This window comes from Chiloscyllium punctatum, chromosome 11 (genome assembly GCF_047496795.1).
Source record: "Chiloscyllium punctatum isolate Juve2018m chromosome 11, sChiPun1.3, whole genome shotgun sequence".
NCBI classification, from domain to species: domain Eukaryota; kingdom Metazoa; phylum Chordata; class Chondrichthyes; order Orectolobiformes; family Hemiscylliidae; genus Chiloscyllium; species Chiloscyllium punctatum.
Genome location: NC_092749.1, coordinates 38,696,518 through 38,720,703, shown reverse-complemented (window position 1 = coordinate 38,720,703; position 24,186 = coordinate 38,696,518). Strand labels below are relative to the sequence as shown.

The 24,186-nt window shown below is 41.3% G+C and overlaps 1 protein-coding gene across 1 annotated transcript in view; it reads right to left on the bottom strand.

Moving 5' to 3' along the window:
* Window positions 1–19,909, bottom strand: part of epas1b (endothelial PAS domain protein 1b) — a 142,029-nt gene extending 122,120 nt beyond the window's left edge. The window contains exon 1 of the mRNA XM_072580651.1: window positions 19,490–19,909. Within this exon, the coding sequence (XP_072436752.1) occupies window positions 19,490–19,515 (26 nt within the window). The 5' untranslated portion in view covers window positions 19,516–19,909. The remainder of the gene's footprint in view (window positions 1–19,489) is intronic.
* Window positions 19,910–24,186: the final 4,277 nt, after the last annotated feature.

The window sequence follows — 24,186 nt, the reverse complement described above, 5'->3', positions numbered from 1 at the left end:
GTAACAAAGAACAATTTTTGCAAATGGATAACCAATGCCATGCTCTTGTGCAACAAGAGCATTCAAATCATACCGACTTCCATTTTGAACAGAGCGGCGGGGAGAGAGGGCAAAGAGAAGCAAGGGCTGCCAGATAGGTTAGTTTTTCCAACATAAACAGGAGTCGGGCCTCCATTTTGAACAGAGTAGTGAGGAAAGAGGGCAGAGAGAAGTGAGAGCTGTCAGGAAGCTTTTAAGAGGGTGAGATCTAAACCCGGGACCCTACACCGTACGGCCTCCTTCCCACCCACCTCCTCTAACCTTACTAAGAGTCTGTAAACTTGGTAAGTTTTCAGGTTTTTCTTTTTTTTTCTTTTCTTCTCTTCCTTGTTTAGTCCTGTGTGGGCTTTCAGATTAGCAGAGCACGGCTGTTAGGGAAGCTGCATGTTCCTCCTGCAGAATGTGGCAGGTGAGAGACATGACACATGTCTCTGCCGACCACATCTGGGGGAAGTGCACCCAACTCCAGCTCCTCAAAAACTGAGTTAGGGAACTGGAGCAGGAGTTGGATGAACTGAGGATCATCCAGGAGGCTGAGGGGAAAATTGAGAGGATGTACAGGGAGGTAGTCACTCCTCAGATACAGGATAAGGACAGCTGGGTTACAGTCAGGGGGAGGCAAGGGAACCGATGGACAGAGCAGTGATCCTCTATGGCCGTTCCCCTCAGCAATAAGTATAACATTTTGGATACTACTGGTGGAGATGACCTACCAGGGAAAAGCCATAGTTGTCAGGTCTCTGGCTTTAAGCCTGGCACAGTGGCTTAGAAGGGAAGGGGGGAGAATAGAAAAGTGCTAGTGAGAGGGGACTCAATAGTTAGATGGATTGACAGGAAATTTTGTGGTTACCAGCATTTGCAGTCCTCACTTTTGCCTAGGAGATTTTGTAGTCAAGAACGGGACTCCCGGAAGGTAAGTCGCCTCCCCGGTGCCAGGGTCTGGGATGTCGCCAATTGGGTTTACAAGATTCTGAAGTGGGAGGGCAAGCAACCAGAAATCGTGGTACATATTGGCACCAATGATATAGCCAGGAAAGGGATTGAGGATCTGAAAAGTGACCACAGAGGGCTAGGTTGGAAGCTGAAGAGCAGGACGAGTAGAGCATTATCTCAGGTTTGCTACCAGTGCCACGAGATAGTGAGGTGAGGAACAGTCAGCGAATGCAGCTTAACACCTGGCTACAAGGCTCGTGCAGGAGGGAGGGCTTCAGATACCTAGACCATTGGGATACCTTCTGGGGAAGGTGGAACCTGTTCATGAAGGACTGGTTGTCCCTGAACTGGAGGGGTACAAATGTCTTTGGTGGGAGATTTGCTCCTGTGGTTCAGGAGGGTTTAAACTAGTTTGGCAGGGGGTGGGAACCAGAGCCTGAGAGGGGAGTGGTTGTAGATGGGGCAGTGACAGGATGTAGTGAATCTATCAGGAAGGTCTTCATCTGATGAAACAAAGGGATCAGTTAAAGTGTGTCTGCTTTAACACAAGGAGTGTCAGGAATAAGAGTGATGAACTTAGAGCATGGATCAGTACTTGGGACTTTGATGTTGTGGCCATAGTGAAGACATGGGTTTCACAGGGGCAGGAATGGTTGCAAGATGTTTCAGGGTTTAGAATGTTTAAAAAGAAAAGGAAGGAGGGGAAAAGAGGAGGGGGTGTAGCATTGCTAATTAGAGAGTGCATCACAGAGATTAGAGAGTACAGAAACGAAGGTTGTTGAGGAAGGTTTGTCTACTGAGTCAGCATAATTTGGAGGTAGCAAGGATCTAGCACAGCTTTAAAGGATTACAAGCTTACGAGAAAGAAGCTCAGAAATGGACTGAGGAGAACCGGGGGGTACGAAAAGGCTTGACGGGAAGGATTAGGGAGAACCCAAAGGCATTTTACTCATACATGAGGAATAAGAGAATGATCAGCAAGAAGGTAGGGCCAGTCAAGGATAGCATAACGTGGAGTCTGAGTAGATAGGGGAAGCCTTAAATAAGTTTTTTGCTTCAGTTTTCAGTAAGGAAAGGGACCTTGTTGTGAATGAGAACTTTGAGGAGCTGGGAAATAGGCTTGAACAGATCAAGATTGAGGAAGTTGATGTGCTGGAAATTTTGGCAAAGATTAAGATTGATAAGTCTCTAGGGGACAGACCAGATTTACCCTAGGCTGCTCCGGGAAGCGAAAAAAGTGGTTGCTAAGCCGTTGGCGAGGCTATTTGCCTCCTTACTCTCCATGGGAGTCGTACCAGAGGATTGGAAGGAGGCAAATGTTGTTCCTCTTTTCTAAAAGGGTAATAGGGAAATCCCTGGCAATTACAGACCAGTCAGTCTTACATCTGTGGTCAGCAAGGTTTTGGAAATAATTCTGAGGGATAGGATTTATGACTATTTGGAAAAGCATAGTGTGATTAAAGACAGTCAGCATGGCTTTGTGAGGAGCAGGTCATGCCTCACAAATCTTATTGACTTCTTTGAGGAAGTGACAAGACAGGTCGAAGAAGGTCGAGCAGTGGATGCGGTGTATGTGGACTTCATCAGGCATTTGATAAGTTTCCCCACAGTAGGCTCATTCATAAAGTCAGGAGGTATGGGATACAGGGAGAATGTGGCTGTCTAGATTTAAAATTGGTTGGCTGACAGAAGGCAGAGAGTGGTTGTAGATGGAAAGTATTCTGCCTGGAGGACAGTGTTGAGTGGGGTCCCGCAGGGCTCTGTTCTTGGGCCTCTGCTCTTTGTAGTTTTTATAAGTGACTTGGATGAGGAGGTTGAGGGGGTGGGTTAGTAAATTTGCAGATGACACAAAGGTTGGAGGTGCCATTGATAGTATTGAGGTCTGTTGCAGGCTGCAGCACAACATAGACAGGATGCATAGCTGGGCTGAGAAATGGCAGATGGGGTTCAACCTGGATAAATATGAAGTGATGCATTTTGGAAAATTGAACTTGAATGCTGAATATAGGATTAAAGACAGGATTCTTGGCAGTGTGGAGGAACCGCGGGATCTTGGTGATCAAGTGCATACATTCCTCAAAGTTGCCACTCAAGTCGATAGGGTTGTTAAGAAAGCGTATGTTGTTTTGGCTTTCATTAACAGGGACATTAAGTTTAAGTGCTGCAAGGTTTTGCTGCAGCTCTACAAGACCCTAGTGAGACCACACTATATTGTGTCCAGTTCTGGTCGCCCTACTATAGGAAAGAATTTGGAGGCTTTGGAGGTTTATTTGAAGGTTTATCAGGATGCTGCCTGGAATGAAAGGCTTGTCTTACGAAGAGAGGTTGACGAAGCTCGGACTTTTCTCTCTGGAGAGAAGGAGGAGGAGAATTGACCTGAACGAGGTATACAAGGTAATGAGAGGCATGGATAGAGTCAATAGCCAGAGAATTTTCCCCAGGGCAGGATTGACTGGCACGAGAAGTCATAGTTTTAAGGTGTTAGGAGGAAGGTATAGAGGAGATATCAGAGGTAGGTTGCTCTGAGTTGTAAAGACTCAGACTACAACTCAGAGAGTTGTAAATGCGTGGAATGCGTTGCCAGCTGTGCTGGTGGAAGCAGAGTCATTGGGGACATTTAAGCGACTGCTGGACATGCACATGGATAGCAGTGAGTTGAGAGGTGCGTAAGTTAGGTTATTTTATTTTAGATTAGGAATAATCCTCTGCACAACAGTGTGGGCTGAACGGCCTGTTTTGTACTGTGCTTTTCTATGTTCTATGTTCTATGTCATAACAATGTCTAAACAGGTTGTTTAAAAATATGTAAAATTAGTGCCACATTGGTTATAATGAGCTGCTTCTCTTTCATACATTGGATTGCTGGTGTGATAGAGAAAGCTGCTAACAATGTTGGTAATGAATTTTGAAGAGCTTTACAATCATTATCAGAAGGGAACCTGTCAAACTCTGTTGTTTTAAAAACAAAAATAGACATTTTCCACTGATTTATCGTCCAGAAGGAAAATAATATTTATCTCTAATACAAATATAATGACTAAAATAGGTCTCTTGGAAACTAAATATGATAGGCTAAGTTGAGGCATTACCATAGTTACCACATGCCAAGTAATGATATGATCAGCAGCCATAAGCAAAGATGTAATGACTTGTGACGTAAAGTATTTTGGGTATACTTTGCATCCCTCACGTATGTGACTTTATCTCAGGATGATCTAAACTATCTCTAACTCACGGTTGGAAAAATCTAGTAGTTCTTCTTCCCTTTCTGCCCTCAGGCTTTGTACTTCAATGTAAGTCAATACCAAAATCCAGACAGTCAAGAATTACTTGAATTCACTACAACCTAGTCACTGTCATGAAAACAACTGGGCCACAAGTGGTTTACCCACAAAAGAAGTAAAACAAGTCCAATATAAATAAATGATCTGAAAGCATTTGTGATGTAACACAGCATGGGCCAACTTATGTAATGGAAAAATTAATATCTGCATTTACTAAGAAATTAAAAAGGAAGAACTCAAACTCTTGTAATCTGAATCAAAAAGTGACCATTTTCCATCAGGGTCATCATTAGCAACAAGAACTGGACTGATCTATTTCCTCCCTATTCAGGAGAATGCTGACCAACTGTACCAACCTAATTAAGGCCAACCTGCACCACAGGGGACCCTCTTAACAGGTTAATGTCACACACTAAATTTACTCTGAAACCTCTGTGGGACTCAACAACAAGACAGGAAACAAGTTATATAACAAAAGACTATTATCGTCACTCATTTTGATATGATGTCATCATAATTCATTTTGACTTAATTTTGTAAGAAAGATATTTTTAAAATACACCATCATAAAACGTTCCATAATGAAGTAGCACTTCCTGGGTATGAACATGGAAGTATCTGTGTAGTTTTACACTTTAATTTCCTGAACTAGCGATGACAGTAGAAATTGCCTTCACAAGACTGTCATATAGACTAAATGAAAAATGATGAAGAAAGCACAGAATAATGTCATTCGACAGGTTTTTGTTTTCTTCAGCTTGGATCTCTTTTTGTAAATCCTTTGTATAACACCATCTTTTTTGAACATGAGAATTGAAATGGGTGGCCATAAAATGGAACGAGATAATTAAGTGGCTAAAACTGAGCACTGCTTACCTTGTCTCAAGGGCTACAATTACACAACACGACAACCAATTTGTTAACTCCTGCACAACAGATTATGCTTTGCAATTCATTGTATTTAGAGTATGCTGATGCCATGCAAAGTACATAGAGTAACTGGAAAGTGTGAAATTTGGTCATTGAAAAGGACTTGAACAAATCAAGCCAATTCAGAATCTTCTGCAATCTTTGAAGGTTTGTGGCAAAGAAATCAAGGAACAGCCAATGTTGGGATTTAGGCCCTACATCCACTTTGCACACCTTTTTCTTCAACCAGGTAAATTCACAGTTCCTGCAGCATGTGCCATGTCATGTGTGAGCTGTGCGAAGGCATATTTCAATTAGATCATCTAGAGATCAGCTAGAGTATGACAAAAAAGAGCAATAATGGAAAAGGATCAACTGGATTGAATGGTAGCTTTGATCAGGATTTGAGCTCTGGGCTAAATTAATGAATTTGACCTACTCTTATGAAATAAGGCAGGGCAGGTGACTGAGGTGTCAGTGGGGGAGCACTTTGGGGCCAGCGACCACAACTCTGTTAGTTTTAAAATAGTGATGTAAAAAAAAGACCAGGTCTAACAGTTGAAGTTCTAAATTGGAGGAAGGCCAATTTTGATGGTATTACGCAAGAACTTTCAAAAGCTGATTGGGTGCAGATGTTCACAGGTAAAGAGATGGCTGGAAAATGGGAAGCCTTCAGAAATGAGATAACAAGAGTCCAGACACAGTATACTCCTGTTAGGGTGAAAGGAAAGGCTGGTTGATATAGGGAATGCTGGATGACTAGAGAAGTTGAGGGTTTGGTTCAGAAAAAGAAGGAATCCTATGTCAGGTACAAACAAGACAGATCGAGTAAATCCTTTGAAGAGTATAAAGGTTGTAGGAGTATACTTAAGAGGGAAATCAAGAGGGCAAAAAGGGGACATGAGAAAGCTTTGGCAGATAGAGTTAAGGAGAATCCAAAGGGTTTTTACAAATACATTAAGGACAGAAGGGTAACTAGGGAGTGAATAGGGGCCATCAAAGATCAGCAAGGCAGCCTTTGCATGGAGCCGCAGGAGATGAGTTAGGCCACTTTTGGAATATTGAGTGCAATTCTGGTTTCCTTCCTATTGGAAGGATGTTGTGAAACTTAAAAAGGTTCAGGAAAGATTTACAAGGATGTTACCAGGGTTGAAGGGTTTGAGCTATAGGAAGAGGCTGAATAGGATGTGGCTGTTTTCCCTGGAGCGTAGGAGGCTGAGGAGTGACCTTATAGACGTTTATAAAATCATGAGGAGCATGGATAGGGTAAATAGAAAAGGTATTTTCCCTGGGGTGGGGGTGTCCAGAACTAGAGGGCATAGGAATAGGGTGAGAGATGAAAGATATAAAAGGGACCTAAGGGGCAGCAGTTTCACTCAGAGGGTGGTATGTGGATGGAATAAACTGCCAGAGGAAGCAGTGGAGGCCGGTACAATTGCAACATTTAAAAGGCATCTTGATGGGCATATGAATCGCAAGGGTTTAGAGGGATATGGGCCAAGTGCTGGCAAATGGGAATAGATTAGATTGGGATATCTGGTCAGCACGGATGAGTTAAACCAAAGGATCTGGTTCCATGCTGTACACCTCTATGACTCTAAGAATCATTAATGAATGTAGCACCTTTGAAAGTAGGAGATGCGCCTTCCGATACACTGAGAAATGTCTAACAGCAAAATAACAGGAAAGTGAAAGGAAGTGAGTCATTACTTTCATAAATTCATCCACAGAAAGATTACTCCTCTTCATGGACCTTATTACATCAACTGTATATATCACGTTCACAGAATGTAACTTTCCTCCTATTGAGAATGAATACTATTGCAGGGTATTTAAGGTTATTTCAAGTGCTACATGTATTTGAACTCATGCACCCATAAATTACACTATTCCTCAGTCCCATACCTGTCTAATTTTCCCCAGAAAATTTGGTGAGCATTGGAGTATTTTCTTAGACCTGTGCTTCCCAAGACCTCATACATCTTGTCTTGCTGAAACATGCTGAACAGCAATTCAGATCTCAAATGTACACATTTTTAGTTGGGCATTATGTTCACTTATCAAGATTCCTTTGTTAGGAGCAATAGCTCAAATTAAATTTGCAAAGGGTATCTTAATGATGAATCTTCTAAAATATCTGTGGCAACAAAAATGTTGAGAAGACTATGGTAATCTTTCTCTGGTGGTTTAATGTCATTGAGTCCTGATGTTAGAAGTCTGGATGTTATCCTTAGTTTATATAGAAGGAATAATATTTGTTGCATCATTCATACCTAGATAGGATGCACACATTTATATTTCCTTCCAAAGCCATTTCCCTCCTCTTAACTATGAAAAGTAGATTTGTTGCTCCTTAATTGAGATGAATTAGCTCTCATAATAACTCGTCATTCTAAATTGCATTCTTTTTCGGTCTGATTTCAGAACCGTTTAGTTCTAAATTAAAAGGAACAGGATAGGTCAATAAAACATCCAGGATCTTGGGCTTTAAAAATGGATGCATATAGTACATAAGCCAGGACAATGTGCCTTCATCTTCACTGGGAAAGCTTCAGCTGGATCATTGCATCCAATACTGGGCACCACATATTTAGAAGGATGTTGATACCTTAAAGAGAGTGTAAATGGGACATACTGGAGTGGTACCATCAAGTAACAACTTTGATGATAAGGCGACAGTAAAAAAACTGAGATTGTTACATTAGAGAGGACGAGGAGAGATTAAATGGAAATATTTGAAATGATGAGGAGTTTTGATAGAATAGGGAGGAAAATTTGTTTACAGTAGCAGGAGGAATAACAACCAGAAATCTTAGATTTATGATAGCTGGTGAAAGAAATGAGGAGACTTTTCTTTTATGGATTGAATTGTTATAATCTGGAATGCATTGATTGAAAGGGTGGTGCAAGCAGATTCAATAAAACGTTGCAAAAACAAATTAAAAACATATGGAAAAGCAACATTTTACAGATTTGTGGAGGGGAATAGAGTGAACCCAATAGCTCTTCTACGAGCTACATTGAGCAGCTCAGTCCAAATGGTCTCTTTGTCTGCTGTGCTTGATGAAAATGGCACATCTGCTCATAAACTCAATGTTTAATTGCAAATTTACAATAACGTGTAAATTTGTTTCTAGCTCAACAGCAATGTATTGTTGCAGCTTTATGTAGCATCTTTAAGATTTAATAAAGCTGAAGGTCGTCACCAGAGGTTTGAAGAAAGAGGAGAAGGGAATTTGTACATGGATGGGTGGTGCAAAGCTTGCCTGGAGAGCTTGCCGATCAAGAATTTGAAAAATAGAAGAAGGTAGGAAGGTTTAGGAAGTAAATCCATAAAAAGTGGGAATAAGTGCCTAAAGATACAGCTGAGGAAACAAAAATGGTTTAAAAGAGCGCAGAGTACTCAAGTGGCTAGATTCAGATACAGAGAAAGTTTGCAGGAACATGATAGTTTTGGAATGAGAGACAAGCTCAGGGAAACACTTAAAAACAGTTGATCTATTACTCCTGAAACAATGAGGGTAATAGGTAGTCATAGACATATTGGGTAGGAATTAAACAGCAGGATTGTGAATGAATTGGAATTTATAGACAATAAAGAATTGATATCCAGCTTGCCAAATGTTGGAATAATCAATCTGTGACAACAAAGACATGCTTAAGGGTTTGAGTGGCAGTTGGGCTAAGGCAGGTGGAGTCGGTGGAGGTGACCAATATTACAGGGAGGATAAGTAACTGATCTTTATGATCAAAGGAAAGGGCATCAGAAGCCCAGCTCAGGTTTGAACAAGATGCTGAGACTGCAGTCAGACTGGTTCAGCCTGAAATATTGGCTGGGGAGGGGGATTGAGCAAAAGCAAAGGTTGGGAGCCAACCCAAAGGTGACAACTTTAGTCTTCCCAATATTTGACTGGAGGAAACAAAAAGGTCTCAGAATCTATGCTCATGATTCAGTCTAGGAGAAAGTGAGGACTGCAGATGCTGGAGGTCAGAGCTGAAAATGTGTTGCTGGAAAAGCGCAGCAGGTCAGGCAGCATCCAAGGAGCAGGAGAATCGGCGTTTTGGGCATGAGCCCTTCTTCAGGAATCAAGAAGTTCCTGAAGAAGGGCTCATGCCTGAAACGTCGATTCTCCTGCTCCTTGGATGCTGCCTGACCTGCTGTGCTTTTCCAGCAACACATTTTCAGCTCATGATTCAGTCTGACAACATAGAGGGAGTGAAGAGTTGAACAAGGAGAGATAATATACTCCAGCCACAAGGTATGCAATTCTGACCTTTTACCTTGGTACTTTGTGGGTGGGATGTTTGGGAAGGGACAGACCTGTTCTTTCCAAATGTGTATGGCAGCATTAGTCACAATATTTTTTTGTTGATGTTGCACGGTATATATCAGTAACACAAACTAGGAAACATGTCATGTATTTCTGCAGGACATTATTATTTATCATGAAATCTTGCAAATTAATTGGAATTGAATTTCTGTTTCAGTACAGTTGTTTAGGAAAGTGATAGTTCTTTGATGAGTCAGTGACAAAGCCACATTCAGTTCAAATCTTATTATGCTTATTTATTTATCATCGTTCAGATCAAATCCAGAAGACAAAAAGATCAATTGATGTACTCAGTGACATACTTCAAAAATGATAACCAAATTAAAAGATATACATTGGATTTGAAATGTAAAATGGTTCTTTTAAAATAAGGAAAGTACCTCTGTTCAGTCAACAGTTAAAAATCTTGTTTTACTTCTGAAAAACAACATACCAAATCTAACTAAACCTAATGTCTATAACACACTGAGCCTGAAAGTGACCCTAATCAACAAGGGAAAAAATAAAGTCGCTTGGGAAATTGTACAAGACCTGCCCAAATTTTTACTTCTATCTTAGTATACACAATGAAATCCAATTCAAAAAAGCTGCAGGAATCAGATACCAATCTTTTCTATCCAGAGGCTTGAATAATTAAACAGTAGTAGGTTCCTGAATATTGTTGTCTAGATTCTCTGATGGGAACCACCCTAAACATTCTGCAAATCAAAGAAAAATGCTGACATCATATATGTATATAAATATATATTAAATTACCGGAGGAAAGGTCACATCAGGGTATGTCTTTTATTAACGATTCAACATGAAAATTCAACTAAAACAACTTTGCTTCAAGTCTAACAAAATATCTGATTAGTTTTTCCAGTATTGAATACACCACTTTTGTTGTGTCATACAAAAGCTGCTGTAATTCAGTAATTAGGCTTCAACTCACAAATCAGTTTTCTTTTCATGTTTCCTTCATTTCATCTAAATTCTGGCCCCAAACTTGCTCTCAGAAAAATGGTGAGCCAAGAAGCTTTCACCAATATTTATGCTCAAATGTGAATGGAACTTTAGGTGAGGGTAGATGGAGAATTCAACACAAAAATCCAGCAGCTGCCATTCAGGTAACATCATTTCATCCATTACTTTCATGAAAACAATACCTCATTGTCTGCCTGATCATTGAACAGCATGTACAACAGATACAAGCATACACTCTCCTTCACAGTTAAACCTTTTCCAGTTCAGTCTCTGTACCATGTTATTGTTTTATTAATTCACAGGATATGGACTTCACTGGCAAGGCCAGGATTTATTGCCCCATATCTAATTGCTCTTGTTAAGGGGGCAGTGAGCTGCCTTCTTGGATCACTGCAATTTATGTGGTGAGTGCTATTAGGTAGGGTATGTTAGGCTAATAACTCAATGATGATGAAGGTACAGTGATACACTTCCAAGTCAGGATGGTGTGTGACTTGGAGAGGAACTTGGAGGCGATGGTGTAATAATATTCCTTCTGCCCTGAATCATCTAGACGGTAGAGATTGCAGGTTTGAGGGGTGCTGTCAAAGAAATGACATGAAATCTATTAATTTTTTCTGGCACTGTAATTAAATATTCCAAATATGAAGTTGCATTCCTTCAGGTCTTAATTGTTGGATATTTTAAACCTATTTAATGTAAACTGTATTTTAAGTCTTTTTTTATCTTCCTTTTACTTCTCTCAATCCAAACAATTTTATATTTGTTTATTTCTCTTTCTGTACCTGATCTGACATTGAAATCAGCCATTGTAGATGTTACCTACTTTTCAAATCTTTGAGATTTCCTTTACAATTCTTAAGCTGCTTGGTTCACACAGGTTCCACTGTTTTCCAAATTGCGATGTGACTAACTTGCACATTCAATAACTTGTACTTACAACTTAAGAAAAACACCCATTTATCTTTGCAGAGCTATAGAGAGAAATATAAATTCAAATTTTTTGATAACTGTGTGAATCCTGAGAGAGTTTTAGGTAACTGTGGTCTGTGTACATTGTTTATACACTTACAGGATCCTATTTTAATTTTGTTTTTTTTTTAAACTCTGTTGTGTAGCAAACAGAATCCTACTGACCCTGTACTTAATCGCCTATAGTCTCAAATCTCTTGTCCTCTCTGCCAAGACTTGTAATGACCTTCCATTGGAAGGTTGTTACATCTCTCTCATTCCTACTATGCAATCATTGCAACAATAAAAAAAACTTATTGCTGCTTTGATGTCTCCAGCTTATTATTTTCAGGTCATTGCTACTGAGCAATCACCTTTGCTCTCACAGTCATCCTTTTTTCCGGTAATCTGTATCATTCTTAATATCTTTCCGTAACCTATTTCCTCATTCAGCCTTTTAAAAAAAAATTATTTATTTTAGAACAGCTTATTTCCCAATTCAGTTACTTTCATGTTTAGAAAAGAAACCACAAGTCAGGCTATTAATTACATTACTAACAATGATTAGAGGCTAAATGAAACTAAACTTTTCCAATTGAATTCTTACCCTTTTGCTTCACCCGCTAGTGTGTGTCAAACTTATTGGTAAAATAAAACTAACACAGAAACCATGATCACATGAAAAGGGAATGACGAGTGGTCCTATTATTGATTGATTGGTTAGAATTTGAAAAGTTGAAGTGAAAATTTGTTTCCAGTGTTCAACAGCGCAGGTAAAGGACACGCTCTAAGCATTCCAGCAGTTCATGTGTTATCTTTTTAGTTTAAAATCCTTATTCAGCTGGGTTTTTTTTTGCTCTTGGGAGACTTTGGTCATTCTTCATGTATGAACCTAAAATATTGCCATTGAGTTATACTTGGACATTTCAGTCTAACACGAACCTATTATCACCAAAGGTCCATCAGAGAGAATTTTCCAGAAGAAAATGGGAACCATAGCTGATGTGTCCATCTTTTTCTCTTTCAAACCTTAACCAATCTGCTGTGCATTTCCTGCCTTCTGCAGATTTATTTCAAATGTCAAATATTTTGGTGTTTCTTTATATCTGTGTAATTACATTTCCCACTTGCCACAGCATATTTCATGTGTCACAACTTGGTGATCACTCTGATAGAATAGGCAGTGAAGCTATTCCTTTAAGAAGAGTTTAAGCAGAGTTGTCCACAGAGGTATACAGAACACGAGGGGTTCACAGCTGCCAACACTCCCATTGTCATATAATTTGTCCCACGTTCATGGGTTAAAAGCACCAACAAAATTGAATTTCCAGCTGCCTTATAATAATAAAAACAGAAGCCCAATATAGTATGCTCCCAGATCACTTCCTCTTCTTGCCCCTCTCCAAACAGGGAATGTCCTGGGAATACAATTGTTACTCTTGGCAATGACAAATACTTGCATCACATTTTAGGCAACTTCAAACTAAGTGAGGCAGTAGTGTATTGCACAAGATAAAATTTAATGCAAGTTAATTTTACAGAAATTAATTTTGCTTTTGCATTTTCTGAATCCATGTAAATATATATGAAAATGCCAGATTAAAGAGGAATGATTACTCTGAACACTTTATAGCCAAATTACAAATGTGTTTAGACAGATTTCCTCCCTTCAGAACTACGTTTACCACTACTATTACTAAATCCCATTCTGAGAACTCAGCAGCAATGCTGGGATCAAATAACTCCCTTGTTATTAGATTTGATCCAGCCTGGCCAGTTCAGTCACCTGGATCATCTCCTGTGAAATGTCTTCATATCAATTTTTCTAGAAACACTGTAAATGTGCACAAACCTGAGTTTATCAGTTCATGAGAAAACCCACTAGAAGGTACCAACATCCTGCATAGCTTTTACAGAAAACTCCACCATACAAAATGTAACCATAGTTCTGATGCCGATAACTTGCCCCTCACTTGCATTATTTCTGTTCAGCCTCCGACTTGATCCTGGTCTGCAATACCCTTTGTGATCACATCTTTTCCTCACTCTGTGACTCTGTGAGATTCTATCTGCCCATTTCTCTTCACACCCTGAACTTCTTTATAACACCTCAAATTAGGTCTTCACTAAAGTTCTATGATGTCACTCCATTATCTCCATAAGCCTAGTTATTTCTTTCTGCTTTTCGAAGTGCCTGGTAAAGATTTACTTCTTCAACTTTGGCGTTGGTCACTTCCCCTAGTTCTTCCCTAGCCTTTGTTCAGTGCCTTTTTTCATGTAAAATGCTTTAGGTCATTTAACTAAATGAATGGTCTGAAAGCACGTCAAGTTTCAAGTTAATTCATCAACATAACAAACTATAAGCAGCCTTTTCATTTCAAATGAATGAAGAAAACCCTTTCAAATGAGTGTTGAGATGTGTAATTGCTGCTGAACATTACAATGTCACTATTTGATTCAAGAGGAAAATTGGTTGGGCAGAATCTAACAGCACCAACCACTTGTTAAGCTGGAAAGCAGTCATCTCAGTTGGCTACCATAATAGTTCTGGAGAAGAGTCATATCGGACCTGAAAGATTAACACTGTTTCTCTCCTGACAGATGCTGCTAATCATGCTGTGTTTCCACAGCACTTTCTGTTTGTATTTCAGATCTCCAGCATTCACAGGATTTTACTTTTATCTTAAATATAATATTTACATTTACACTTTTGCTTTTGTTTGAACTGTTTGTTTCTGACTTTTTTTCCCTAAATAAACAAGTTTGAAAATAATTGTGATGTTTTACTAAACATAAGAATTATTGTTGAGGTCATTAATCTCAGAGTATCATTCTGCTGTGGGACCAACACATTGAGACTTGGTAGCAGTGTGCTGACCATTTCTCCTCTGAAAGATCTACCTATTTGTTACAAGTCCATGTGTTCCAGTAATAGCCAGGGTTCTAGCACCTACTGAACATAAGAAAGCAAGAGATTGCTTTTCCATGGATCACTTGTCACCGGCTCAGGCTTTCTGAGACTGCTGCACAACCACATCGCTCCCGCTGCAGCCACTCACTCCTGCTTGCCCTCGTTCTCACCCTCACACACCCACCTCCAGATGGTACACTCCCTAACTTAATACCTTGTTTGTGCGTGCGGATCATTGCTTAGCACTCAAATAGAATGTCTGCACGGGAAATTTGAATATTTAACAGTAACTTTACATGGCCTCACATGGAACTTGACTCAGAGGCCAGCTCAGACCGAAGCTCGAGTCGCACCACGAGTCCCCTGTGTCACTCGCTCGTTGTGAGCACAGTTCTCAGCTGAGATTTCAGGTCCAGTGCATTTGCACTGTCATCCCCCGAAATGACGCGATGCAACGTGTAACTTCAGCTTGTAGCCCATGTAACCAAACGTATTTAGGCGACGTGTACAGGTGTTGTCACGTACGTATGGCTTTCAACTTTTAAATGAGGAAATGTCCCAGCTATTTGTTGAAGTTCCTTGAAACAGGGGAAGTGGCCACGCAACGCAGTCGCTCTGAAAGGCCATTCCGCTGTATGGGAAAACTGTGGATATACAGTAAAATAAGCCTGGGCTGGGCTACCCATATCCCAGAAAACCATTTCCTTTTCAAAATAACTACAATATGTTTTTAATTCAAATTCCAGAATACAGCTTTAGCAACGCGGATATTAATCTGAAACGATTTGGAGATGCCACTGTTGGGCTGGGGTGTACAAAGTTAAAAATCACACAACACCAGGTTATAGTCCAACAGGTTTAATTGGAAGCACTCGCTTTCGGAGCGCTCCGAAAGCTAGTGTGCATCCAATTAAACCTGTTGGACTATAACCTGGTGTTGTGTGATTTCTAAATTAATCTGAAACGTTGCTCAGTTCGAATATAACGATGTATTCTTAAGCAAAAAATGGATATATTCAATATGTAAATATGCAGTGCGACCTTTATTTAGTTTGTGCAACCTTTGTTATGCAAATATATGTACAAGAATGACCAGATGGAAATATCTCCAGGCTACCTTTCCTTTCCCGGTGTAATTTGTTTTTATTTTAGTTTTCCATAATAGAGGTTTTTTTTTCTCTGAACGCACGTTTAATGGATACGTACAGGCATTTGATCCAGTGAGATTCTGTGTGACCCTGCAGCTTTCCGGGACTGAGAGTGCTTGTGCTTTCTCTCACAGACTTGCCAAACTGTGAGTAGTTACTGGATATCTCAATCACCAGCAAACATGTTTCAATATTTAAGAACAACGTGAGGGTTCAAAGCTCCGCATTCGCCTGTTATTTGAACAAGGATATTGAGAAAGAATCGATCAAGCTGATCGGAAAAATCTCCTTCAAGCTGGAACGAAACGGGTCGGGAGTGTAACCTCTCTTGTCTGTGGACCTGATTCCAGTAGTTACCAGTGCTGAACAGATGGCCCTGGTTTCATGCATAAGTTACTAATTGCAAACATGCTCATATTTGCATGCACCTTCTCTGCAGCAGTGACACTGTTCTACTCCATGCACTTTGTATGGTATGATCTGCCTGTACTACACTCAAAACAAAACTTTTCACTGTACCTAGGTTCATGTGACGACAATCGTTCTTTTTAAAGAAATTGACAGTTTACGTATGTGGTAAACATTAAAGCTGCTCAGTAAAATGTAGATGCTCCAACTGGAACCTTTACATGGAGCAGGCAAAAAAAAACAACCCCCCACCCCATTCCACGGAACCCCATCGGGTCAGTGGGAGTGGGGGGACGGGAGGTCAGAACTGAACGGTAGCGTCTGTTCTAGTTTCAAGAGTGGAAACGTATTGGGGTTTCAACCAATTTTGGCTGTTGTCAAATGTGCAGGAATGAATCATATTTCAACAAAGGGCGATCTGATGAAGGTGTTCCAAAGCAAACAACCCACAGACTGCATCAATCCATCACTCAGAACGATTTTTAAAATCAGCTGTTTTTAATTCATTGTCAGAAGGGAGTGCTTGCTGCTTATTAACTTTGTTCTGGATTCATACATATATATGTAAGAAAGCAGGAGGGCGGTATTTCTGTAGTTCTTTTGAAGTTAGGAGAAAGTAAACACGAATTGGGTTGAAATCTCCCGCTGCCACTGAGACACGTTCGCCAGTTTTGGTTATCAATGAGAGAGAGTGAATGGCTTGGATATGGGTTTGGGGGGTGGGGGGCACCTTCGACAAGCGCCGATTCAGAGAGTGAACCCGCTCCGTGCTTCTCATTCTGAGTCACCCTCGGAGCTATCAGAGCTAAGCGGCCCCCACACATTCACTTCCAATTGTCCCATCACTCATGTCGGCGTTATAGCGTGTTGTAACTTGCACTGAACACGTCGTCTTTAAAGGTAGCTGCGGAGTTTGGCCCTCTTGCCATAAACAGAATAAAACATTAACCACCTGCTGCCCAGGCCACTGAAAGCATTAGCCGTTATCGAATAGAAAAGGACAGCTTGCTAATATAGTCACAGCCTCTCCTCAGTGTGAGAAAGTTTTGTTTTCTCTCTCTGTGAAACTGGTCCTGGCTCTGAATTTAAAACAAAGTCCGCCACAGCGACTCCAAATCAGTTTTATTCAGACGTTTACAATTAACGTTGGAATCGGGACTGTCCTCCCGTCTCTAAGAATATACGGATTTCTTCAGGAATGGGTACAGGAGACAAGTCAGTCTTTCCAGCCTTTCAATTCACACGCAACATCTAGTAGTAGCTGTCAAATAAATAAAGGCCTACTGCTAAACACAAGTTGCCTTGTAAATGTAATTCGTAAGCACCAACAACACACCAGCATTTTCAGAAATACTTTAACAGGGTCGTGCTCCTGTTGGTTAACATCTATTTAGAATAGACTGGCACAACTCAAACCTCCGTGCCACCGTTCCCTAGCATCAGAGCCCCTCCTGAGAACCTAGAGTACTGGGGAACTGGCGTAACTCCTGCAAATGCACCAAGTTGTGAGGTAACCTGTCATTATGATTGTTCCAATTTCCCTTTTGAGCTGTTATCTTCAAGCCGTTGTCGTATGCTTCGGAGTGAGGTAGAGTCAACAACATTGTAAGGTTATAAGAGCATAAGGTATAGGAGCAGAATTAGGCCATTCGACCCATCGAGTCTGCTCCGCCATTGGATCATGGCTGATAATGTTTTCTCAATTTTCCTTGGTCCCCTTACTAATCAAGAGCCTATCTAGCTCTGTCTTAAGGACACTCAATGACTACGCCCTTTTGCTACAATAAGTCCCACAGATTCACCACCCTCGGGCAGAAGAAATTCCTCCTCATCTCAGTTCGAAAATGTCTTCTCTTTAGGCCTGTCCCTTGAGGCTACCCCCCAAGTTCTAGTCTCTTCTACTGCAGGAAACATCTCCTCCACGTCCATTCTATCCTTTCTCAATATTCTGCAAGTTTTTTTAATCCACCAATACCTAGCCTTATGAACTCCACGAGTAAAGACTCAAACTCATCAACCGCTTGTCATCTGGCAAGCTCTTCACCCCCAGGATCATTCTTGTAACCCTCCTCTGGACCCCCTCCAATACCAGCAGATCCTTCCTTAGATTTGGGGCCCAAATTTGCTGACAATATTCTAACTGCTGTCTGACCAGAACCTCATACAACCTCTGCTCTTGTATTCTCGCCCTCTCCAAATAAATCGCTCACATTGCATTTGCCTTCCTAACAAAACAGAGTTTACATGCTGTGGGCTAAGGCCAATCTTAAAGCAAAATAGCAATCCTGAATACAGAGTCTCATTTCTGATCCCACCCTCACAACCAAATAGTAATTCTGGGAGAGGTAAACTCCTTCCTATCTGACTTCCTGCTTACCTTTAACTTCAAACTGTTTCTGATTCTCACCCAGACTCAGGACAGCCCCCCGCACTTCGCCCAGACCCTGGTGGTAAAGTAGCTGTTGTAATCACCAAATATTTTGCCACACTCAGTAGTTTGCCACACCCTGACAATGTGAGCCCTTTCTACCTCCGGGACGCCACTTCGCTCAGCAGAACTACCTAGAGGCACACACTCCAACCAATTGTCCCAATGTCATTCCTGGGGGCGACCAGCAACTAGCTCCCAATATCCAAGACACGGCTGAATGGGCGGGGAAATGCAATCTTAACATCTTTAGTTTTGAAGGTCTGTGTTTCTGTTTTTATCCAATGTTGAACCTTCACTGGATGTCGGCTGTACAGAATACAGAAGGGTCAGCTGATGCTGCTGTCCTTCAGGGGCCGTTCTCCCACTCAATCCCAGTTGAGCCCTTGTCACTTGGAGATGAATGCAACAGCCGTTTGCACGCGGGCTAAGGCCTGAGGGCAATATTCTTCTTGTAGGTATTAACACACCGTTATATCATACAAGCCATGCGGTATAATTCCGCTGTTCTCTCGAAATGCAAAGGCTCTCTCAAAAGAGAGGGAGGAGGGAAAAGGTCGGCTTTTAGTGCAGCCGCAGATGCCCCATGGCAGTGGGGAGCAAGCGCTTTAGACTTCAAGAAAGATGCTATTTGGTTTGAATCTTCCCTGGGGGAGAGGACATGCCCGACAACACAGTTGCCACCTCTAATCCGTCGGCCAGGCCTCGCCAGCTTGTTGATGAGGCACTGAGCAGCAGTGGCAATATAAACATGTGAAGGAGAACATGGATCAATCAATAGGTCACTGTTTAAACAGCGCTGACCCAGTCGCTGAGGTTTGAGCCAATTTGTCCCTTCTGGAGTTTGCCCTTGGGGAAGACTTTGAGGGACATATTTGCCAACATTGCTGGCCCTCAGAGCCAGGTCTGTCTGCAGACAGGTAGCAGCTGACAGCCAGCGACAGACAGGCCGCTGTCATCAACTTCAAACCGCAGCCCCAATCAGAAACAATTCGAAACAGAATGGTTGTTATTTATTATTTAGTCTATTCCCGTCTCCTGTCAGTGCACCTGGTGATGTCGGAGTTTAGTCCCACTTTAAATGTAAGCACGTAATAATAATATAAACAAAATCAGCCCGCACCTTATCAGAAATAAATTATTGCCAACTTCACCAGAACAAATGCAATCTCATTGCTTACCTTTTCTTCTCCTTCTCTGTTGTCATGGTTTGGACGATTAAGTTTACAGAAGCAAAGAACAGCCCGAGAAGTGCTGTTGACAATCGATGTTGTAATTTACAATGCAATATGGATGGAAAGAATCATAATTTGTTTTTCTTTTCTCCTTGATTTGTTTGCACTTCCTCTGCCGTGCATACCAAGTTCTGTGTTTTCTCTCTCTCTCGTTGCTCTGTCAGTCTCTCTCCCTCTTATCTCTTCATGTGGGTTTCTTTTTTAGATGCTTAGTTGGATCAAATAGTTCAGATCATGAAACAACCCGGAAACGAGAGGCGACCATACAGTCTCAGAACACTGCTGAGGATTGTACAGCCACTTACAGGCAAAGACCAATTATAAAGAGGGCAGCAGCAGAAAAAGTTTCGCTCTTAATTCCTCGCACTGGGGCGGGAGGTTCAAGCTTCGCCTGAGGGCGGGGACTCTCTCTCTAGTCCTTCTTGGGCCAGATGACAGATCGTAAATGGATCTTCGACATGCGATAGGTTGTGGCCGGGCCCCGTCCCGCCCATCGAGCAGGGTCAGTTGGTGTTTTTTTCCCTGTCTCTGCTTGAACCTTTGGTCGCTGCCAATGGGAGCGCACAGGACAGGGAGCACCAGTCCTAGTTACATAACAACATTTTTTTCCCCCCAGAAAAGTTCTTATCTGATAAGACCTCTTTGCGAAGCAATACGAGTGACGAAATTGCCTGGCTTCATGTAAACCAGATAAGGGAATAAAAACATTCCAAACAACATGGTCTTCGTGTAGATACCAGTAGCCGCTGGCAATCCAAGCCCTCAACGAGTGAGGATCTCACTCTGTTTGATAACGTCTTTTTTAAAAGACACTGGTGAAGACAACTCCCCAGACATTTCCCGTCGGGGATACTTAAAAATGTTACCAGCACAAAATAAGCACTTGAGTACTCTATCATTGGAAATGTGGTTCCGCACAGTAGGGAGACATTCGGCCCGTGGATCCATGCTAGCCCTCTATCAGACCTACTCCATCAGCCCGACTTTCTTCCTGCACCTGCTCTTTCTCAACGCCCCTACATTGTTTCCTTCTCCTCAGGGGCTTATCCAATTGCCAAACTGGATCTGTCCCCACCACTGTTACCGATGTGCATTCCAGATTCTAACCGATTGCTAAATAAAAAAATGATTGTCCTCAGGTCATGTTTGACCTATTGTCATTCACCTTAAACCGGTGTCCTCTGATTCTTGATCCTTCCTGCCAGTGAGTATAATTTCTATCCACTCATGATTTTGAGCGTTGCTGTTAAACCTCCTCTGAACCTTCTCTTGTCTGAGGAGATCAATCCAACTTCTCCATCCTTGTAATTAAAGTTCCCTACTCCCAGCACCATAAAAAAAGTGGTGATGATAGTATTGATAAACAAAAATGTCCGGCAAGCTTCAAACTAAACATGTTGAAGGAGATAGGCTCAGATTGTAGGACTTGACGATTTACCATCCACCTTCATATGGCAATATTCACTTCAGCAAAATGCCAGCTGGTTCATTTTACTTACTCCTAATATTTCCTACACCAGAGAGAGGCTTACCAAAACGTTGCTCCGAGATATATTTGAAATATTTTGAGAAAGTACTTTATGTTGGAATTGTTTTCTACTCAGGTTCAAAGCACTTGCAGCCTGAGACCTGTTTACAAAGGTCCACTCTAACTTGGCAATTCTTTTGTGAACAAAGACTGTATTTGTTGGGTACAGTTCCACTGAGTGGCTACTTAGGCTGATCTGTGACCAGCAGAATCTCCCACACAGTAAATGTGTAGTCACTGTTGGGGACAATTGAATCTATCCTTCTCTCTCCCACTGATTCTTCACTCAGTTCCAAAGGCGTCTGAGGTATTCCGAATGGAGCATCTCTAGGTATCACAATCTTTGACCCACACCACCCACTAGCGAAAGTCAATGTGATATATAGATTGTGACCTCTTCAGGAAGTATTTGAAATGTTTGCATGTTGGACCTTATATTCCTTCAAATTTCTGTACAACATGATCTTGTGCCAGTGATTATCATCCATCCAGGCAACATGACCCACGTAAGTTGGCTTTGTAGGAGGTTAGCCTCAATTCTGGTGCTGCCAGCTGTCTCCAGGACTTCAATGTTTATGATGTAGAGCTGCTAATAGATATCATGGAGGTATGACTGGTGGGAGTGCTTTAGAAGGTTTACATGTTGGCTGTACAGGATACTTGACTCAGTGCTGTATGGAAGATAGGGAGGATTGGTGTGCTTTGAGTTCGACCTGTTCCCTAAGATACTCCACAGTCAGCTACTATAGTGCATTAGAGCAAAGAGCATTAAATATAACAGGTAAAGGTGTACTGAGTCTCCCTGAAAGAGTATATATATAGACACTACACTCCTTAATAAGTATGTACCAGTCAGGCAGGGAGGAAGTTGTCGAGCGTGTGGACCATGGTTTACTAAGGAAGTTGAATCTCTTGTCAAGAGGAAAAAGAAGGCTTATGTTAGGTTGAGATGTGATGACTCAGTTAGGGCACTTGAGTTACAAGTTAGCCAGGAAATGCCTAAAGAGAGAATTAAGAAGAGCCAGGAGGGGACATGAGAAGTTGTTGGCAGATAGGATCAAGGAAAACACTCAGGCTTTCTGTAGGTATATCAGGAATAAAAGAATAATTAGAGTAAGGCTAGGGCCAATCAAACATAATAGTGGGAAGTTGTGTGGAAGCAGATGAGATAGGGGAAGTGCTAAATGAATACGTTTCATACTAGAAAAGGACAATGTGGTCGAAGAGAAGACTGAGATACAGGCTACTAGACTAGATGGGATTGAAGTGCATAAGGAGGAGGTATTAGCAATGTTGGAAAGTGTAAAAATAGATAAGTCCCTGGGCCAGTTGAGATATATTCTAGGATTCCCTGGGACGTCAGGGAGGAGATTGCCGAGCCTTTGGCTTTGATTTTTATATTGTCATTGTCTACAGTAATAGTGCCAGAGACTAGAGGATAGCAAACGTTGTTCTCTTGTTCAAGGAGGGGAGTAGAGACAACCCTGGAAATTATAGACCTGTGAGCCTTACTTCAGTTATGGGCAAAGTGTTGGAAAGGGTTATAAGAGATAGGATATATAATCATCTAGAAAGGAATAAGTTGATTAGGGATAGTCAACATGGTTTTGTGAAGAATAGATTGTGCCTCACAAACCTTATTGAGTTCTTTGAGAAGGTGACCAAACAGGTGGATGAGGGTAAAGCGGTTGATGTGGTGGATAAATATTTCAGTAAGGCATTTGATAACGTTCTCTATGGTAGACTATTGAACAAAATACAAAGGCATGGAATTGAGGGTGATTTAGTGGCTAGCTGAAAGAAGACAGAGGGTGGTGGTTGATGGGAAATATTCATCCTGGAATTCAGTTACTAGTGGGGTACTGCAAGGATCTGTTTTGGGCCCACTGTTGTTTATCATTTTTATAAATGATCTGGATGAGAGCACAGCAGCATGGGATAGTAAATTTGCAGATGACACTAAGGTCAGTAGAGTTGTAGATAGTGACGAAGGATGTTGTAGGATACAGAAAGATGTAAATAAGCTGCAGAGCTGGGCTGAAAGAAAGAAAATGGAATTTAATGCTGAAAAATGTGAGGTGATTCACTTTGGAAGGAGTAACAGGAATGCAGAGTACTGGGCTAATGGTAAGATTCTTGGTGGTGTAGATGAGCAGAGAGATCTCGGTGTCCAGATACATAGATCCCTGAAAGTTGCCCGGCAGGTTGATAGGGTTGTTAAGAAGGCATACGGTGTGTTAGCGTTTATTGGTAGAGGGATTGAGTTTTGGAACCATGAGATCAAGCTGCAGCTGTACAAAACTCTGGTGAGCCACATTTGGAGTATTGTGTACAATTCTGGTCACTGCGTTTTAGGAAGGATGTAGAAGTTTTGAAAAGGGTTCAAAAGAGATTTACTAGGATGTTGCCTGGTATGTAGGGAAGGCCTTATGAGGAAAGGCTGAGGGACTTTCGTTGAGAGGTGACTTAATTGAAGCATATAAAATAATCAGAGGGTTAGACAGGTTGGACAGTGAGAGCCTTTTTTCTCAGATGGCGATGGCTAGCACAAGGGGTCATAGCTTTAAATTGAGGGGTAATAGATATAGGACAGATGTCAGAGGTAGTTTCTTTACTCAGAGATTAGTAGGGGGAGTGGAACTCATTGCCTGCAACAGGAGTAGACTCGCCAACTTTAAGGGCATTGAAATGGCCATTGGATAAACATAAGGATGAGAATGGAGTAGTGTAGATTAGATGATGTTCTGATTGGTTTCACAGATTGGCGCAACATTGAGGGCCGAAGGGTCTCTACTGCACTGGAATGTCCTATGTTTTATATTTGAATGAGGATCTGTATTGCAATTGTTGAATGATCTGGCATAATATTGAAGCTTCAGGAAAAATATTCTCCTAAACGGGAGCTATGACATCCCTTCACAAACCATGGGAGCTTTAATAATATTAATCTAAATTTAAAATCCAGTAATGGCTAGTAGCACAAAGATAAGGCTGAAGTTATACTGCTACTTTCGGATGAGCTACCCACTTCACAATAATATGAAGGATTTAGTTCAATTATGGGATTGCACAAAATGAATAGTGAAATGAAAACTCGTGTCATGAATTAGGAAAT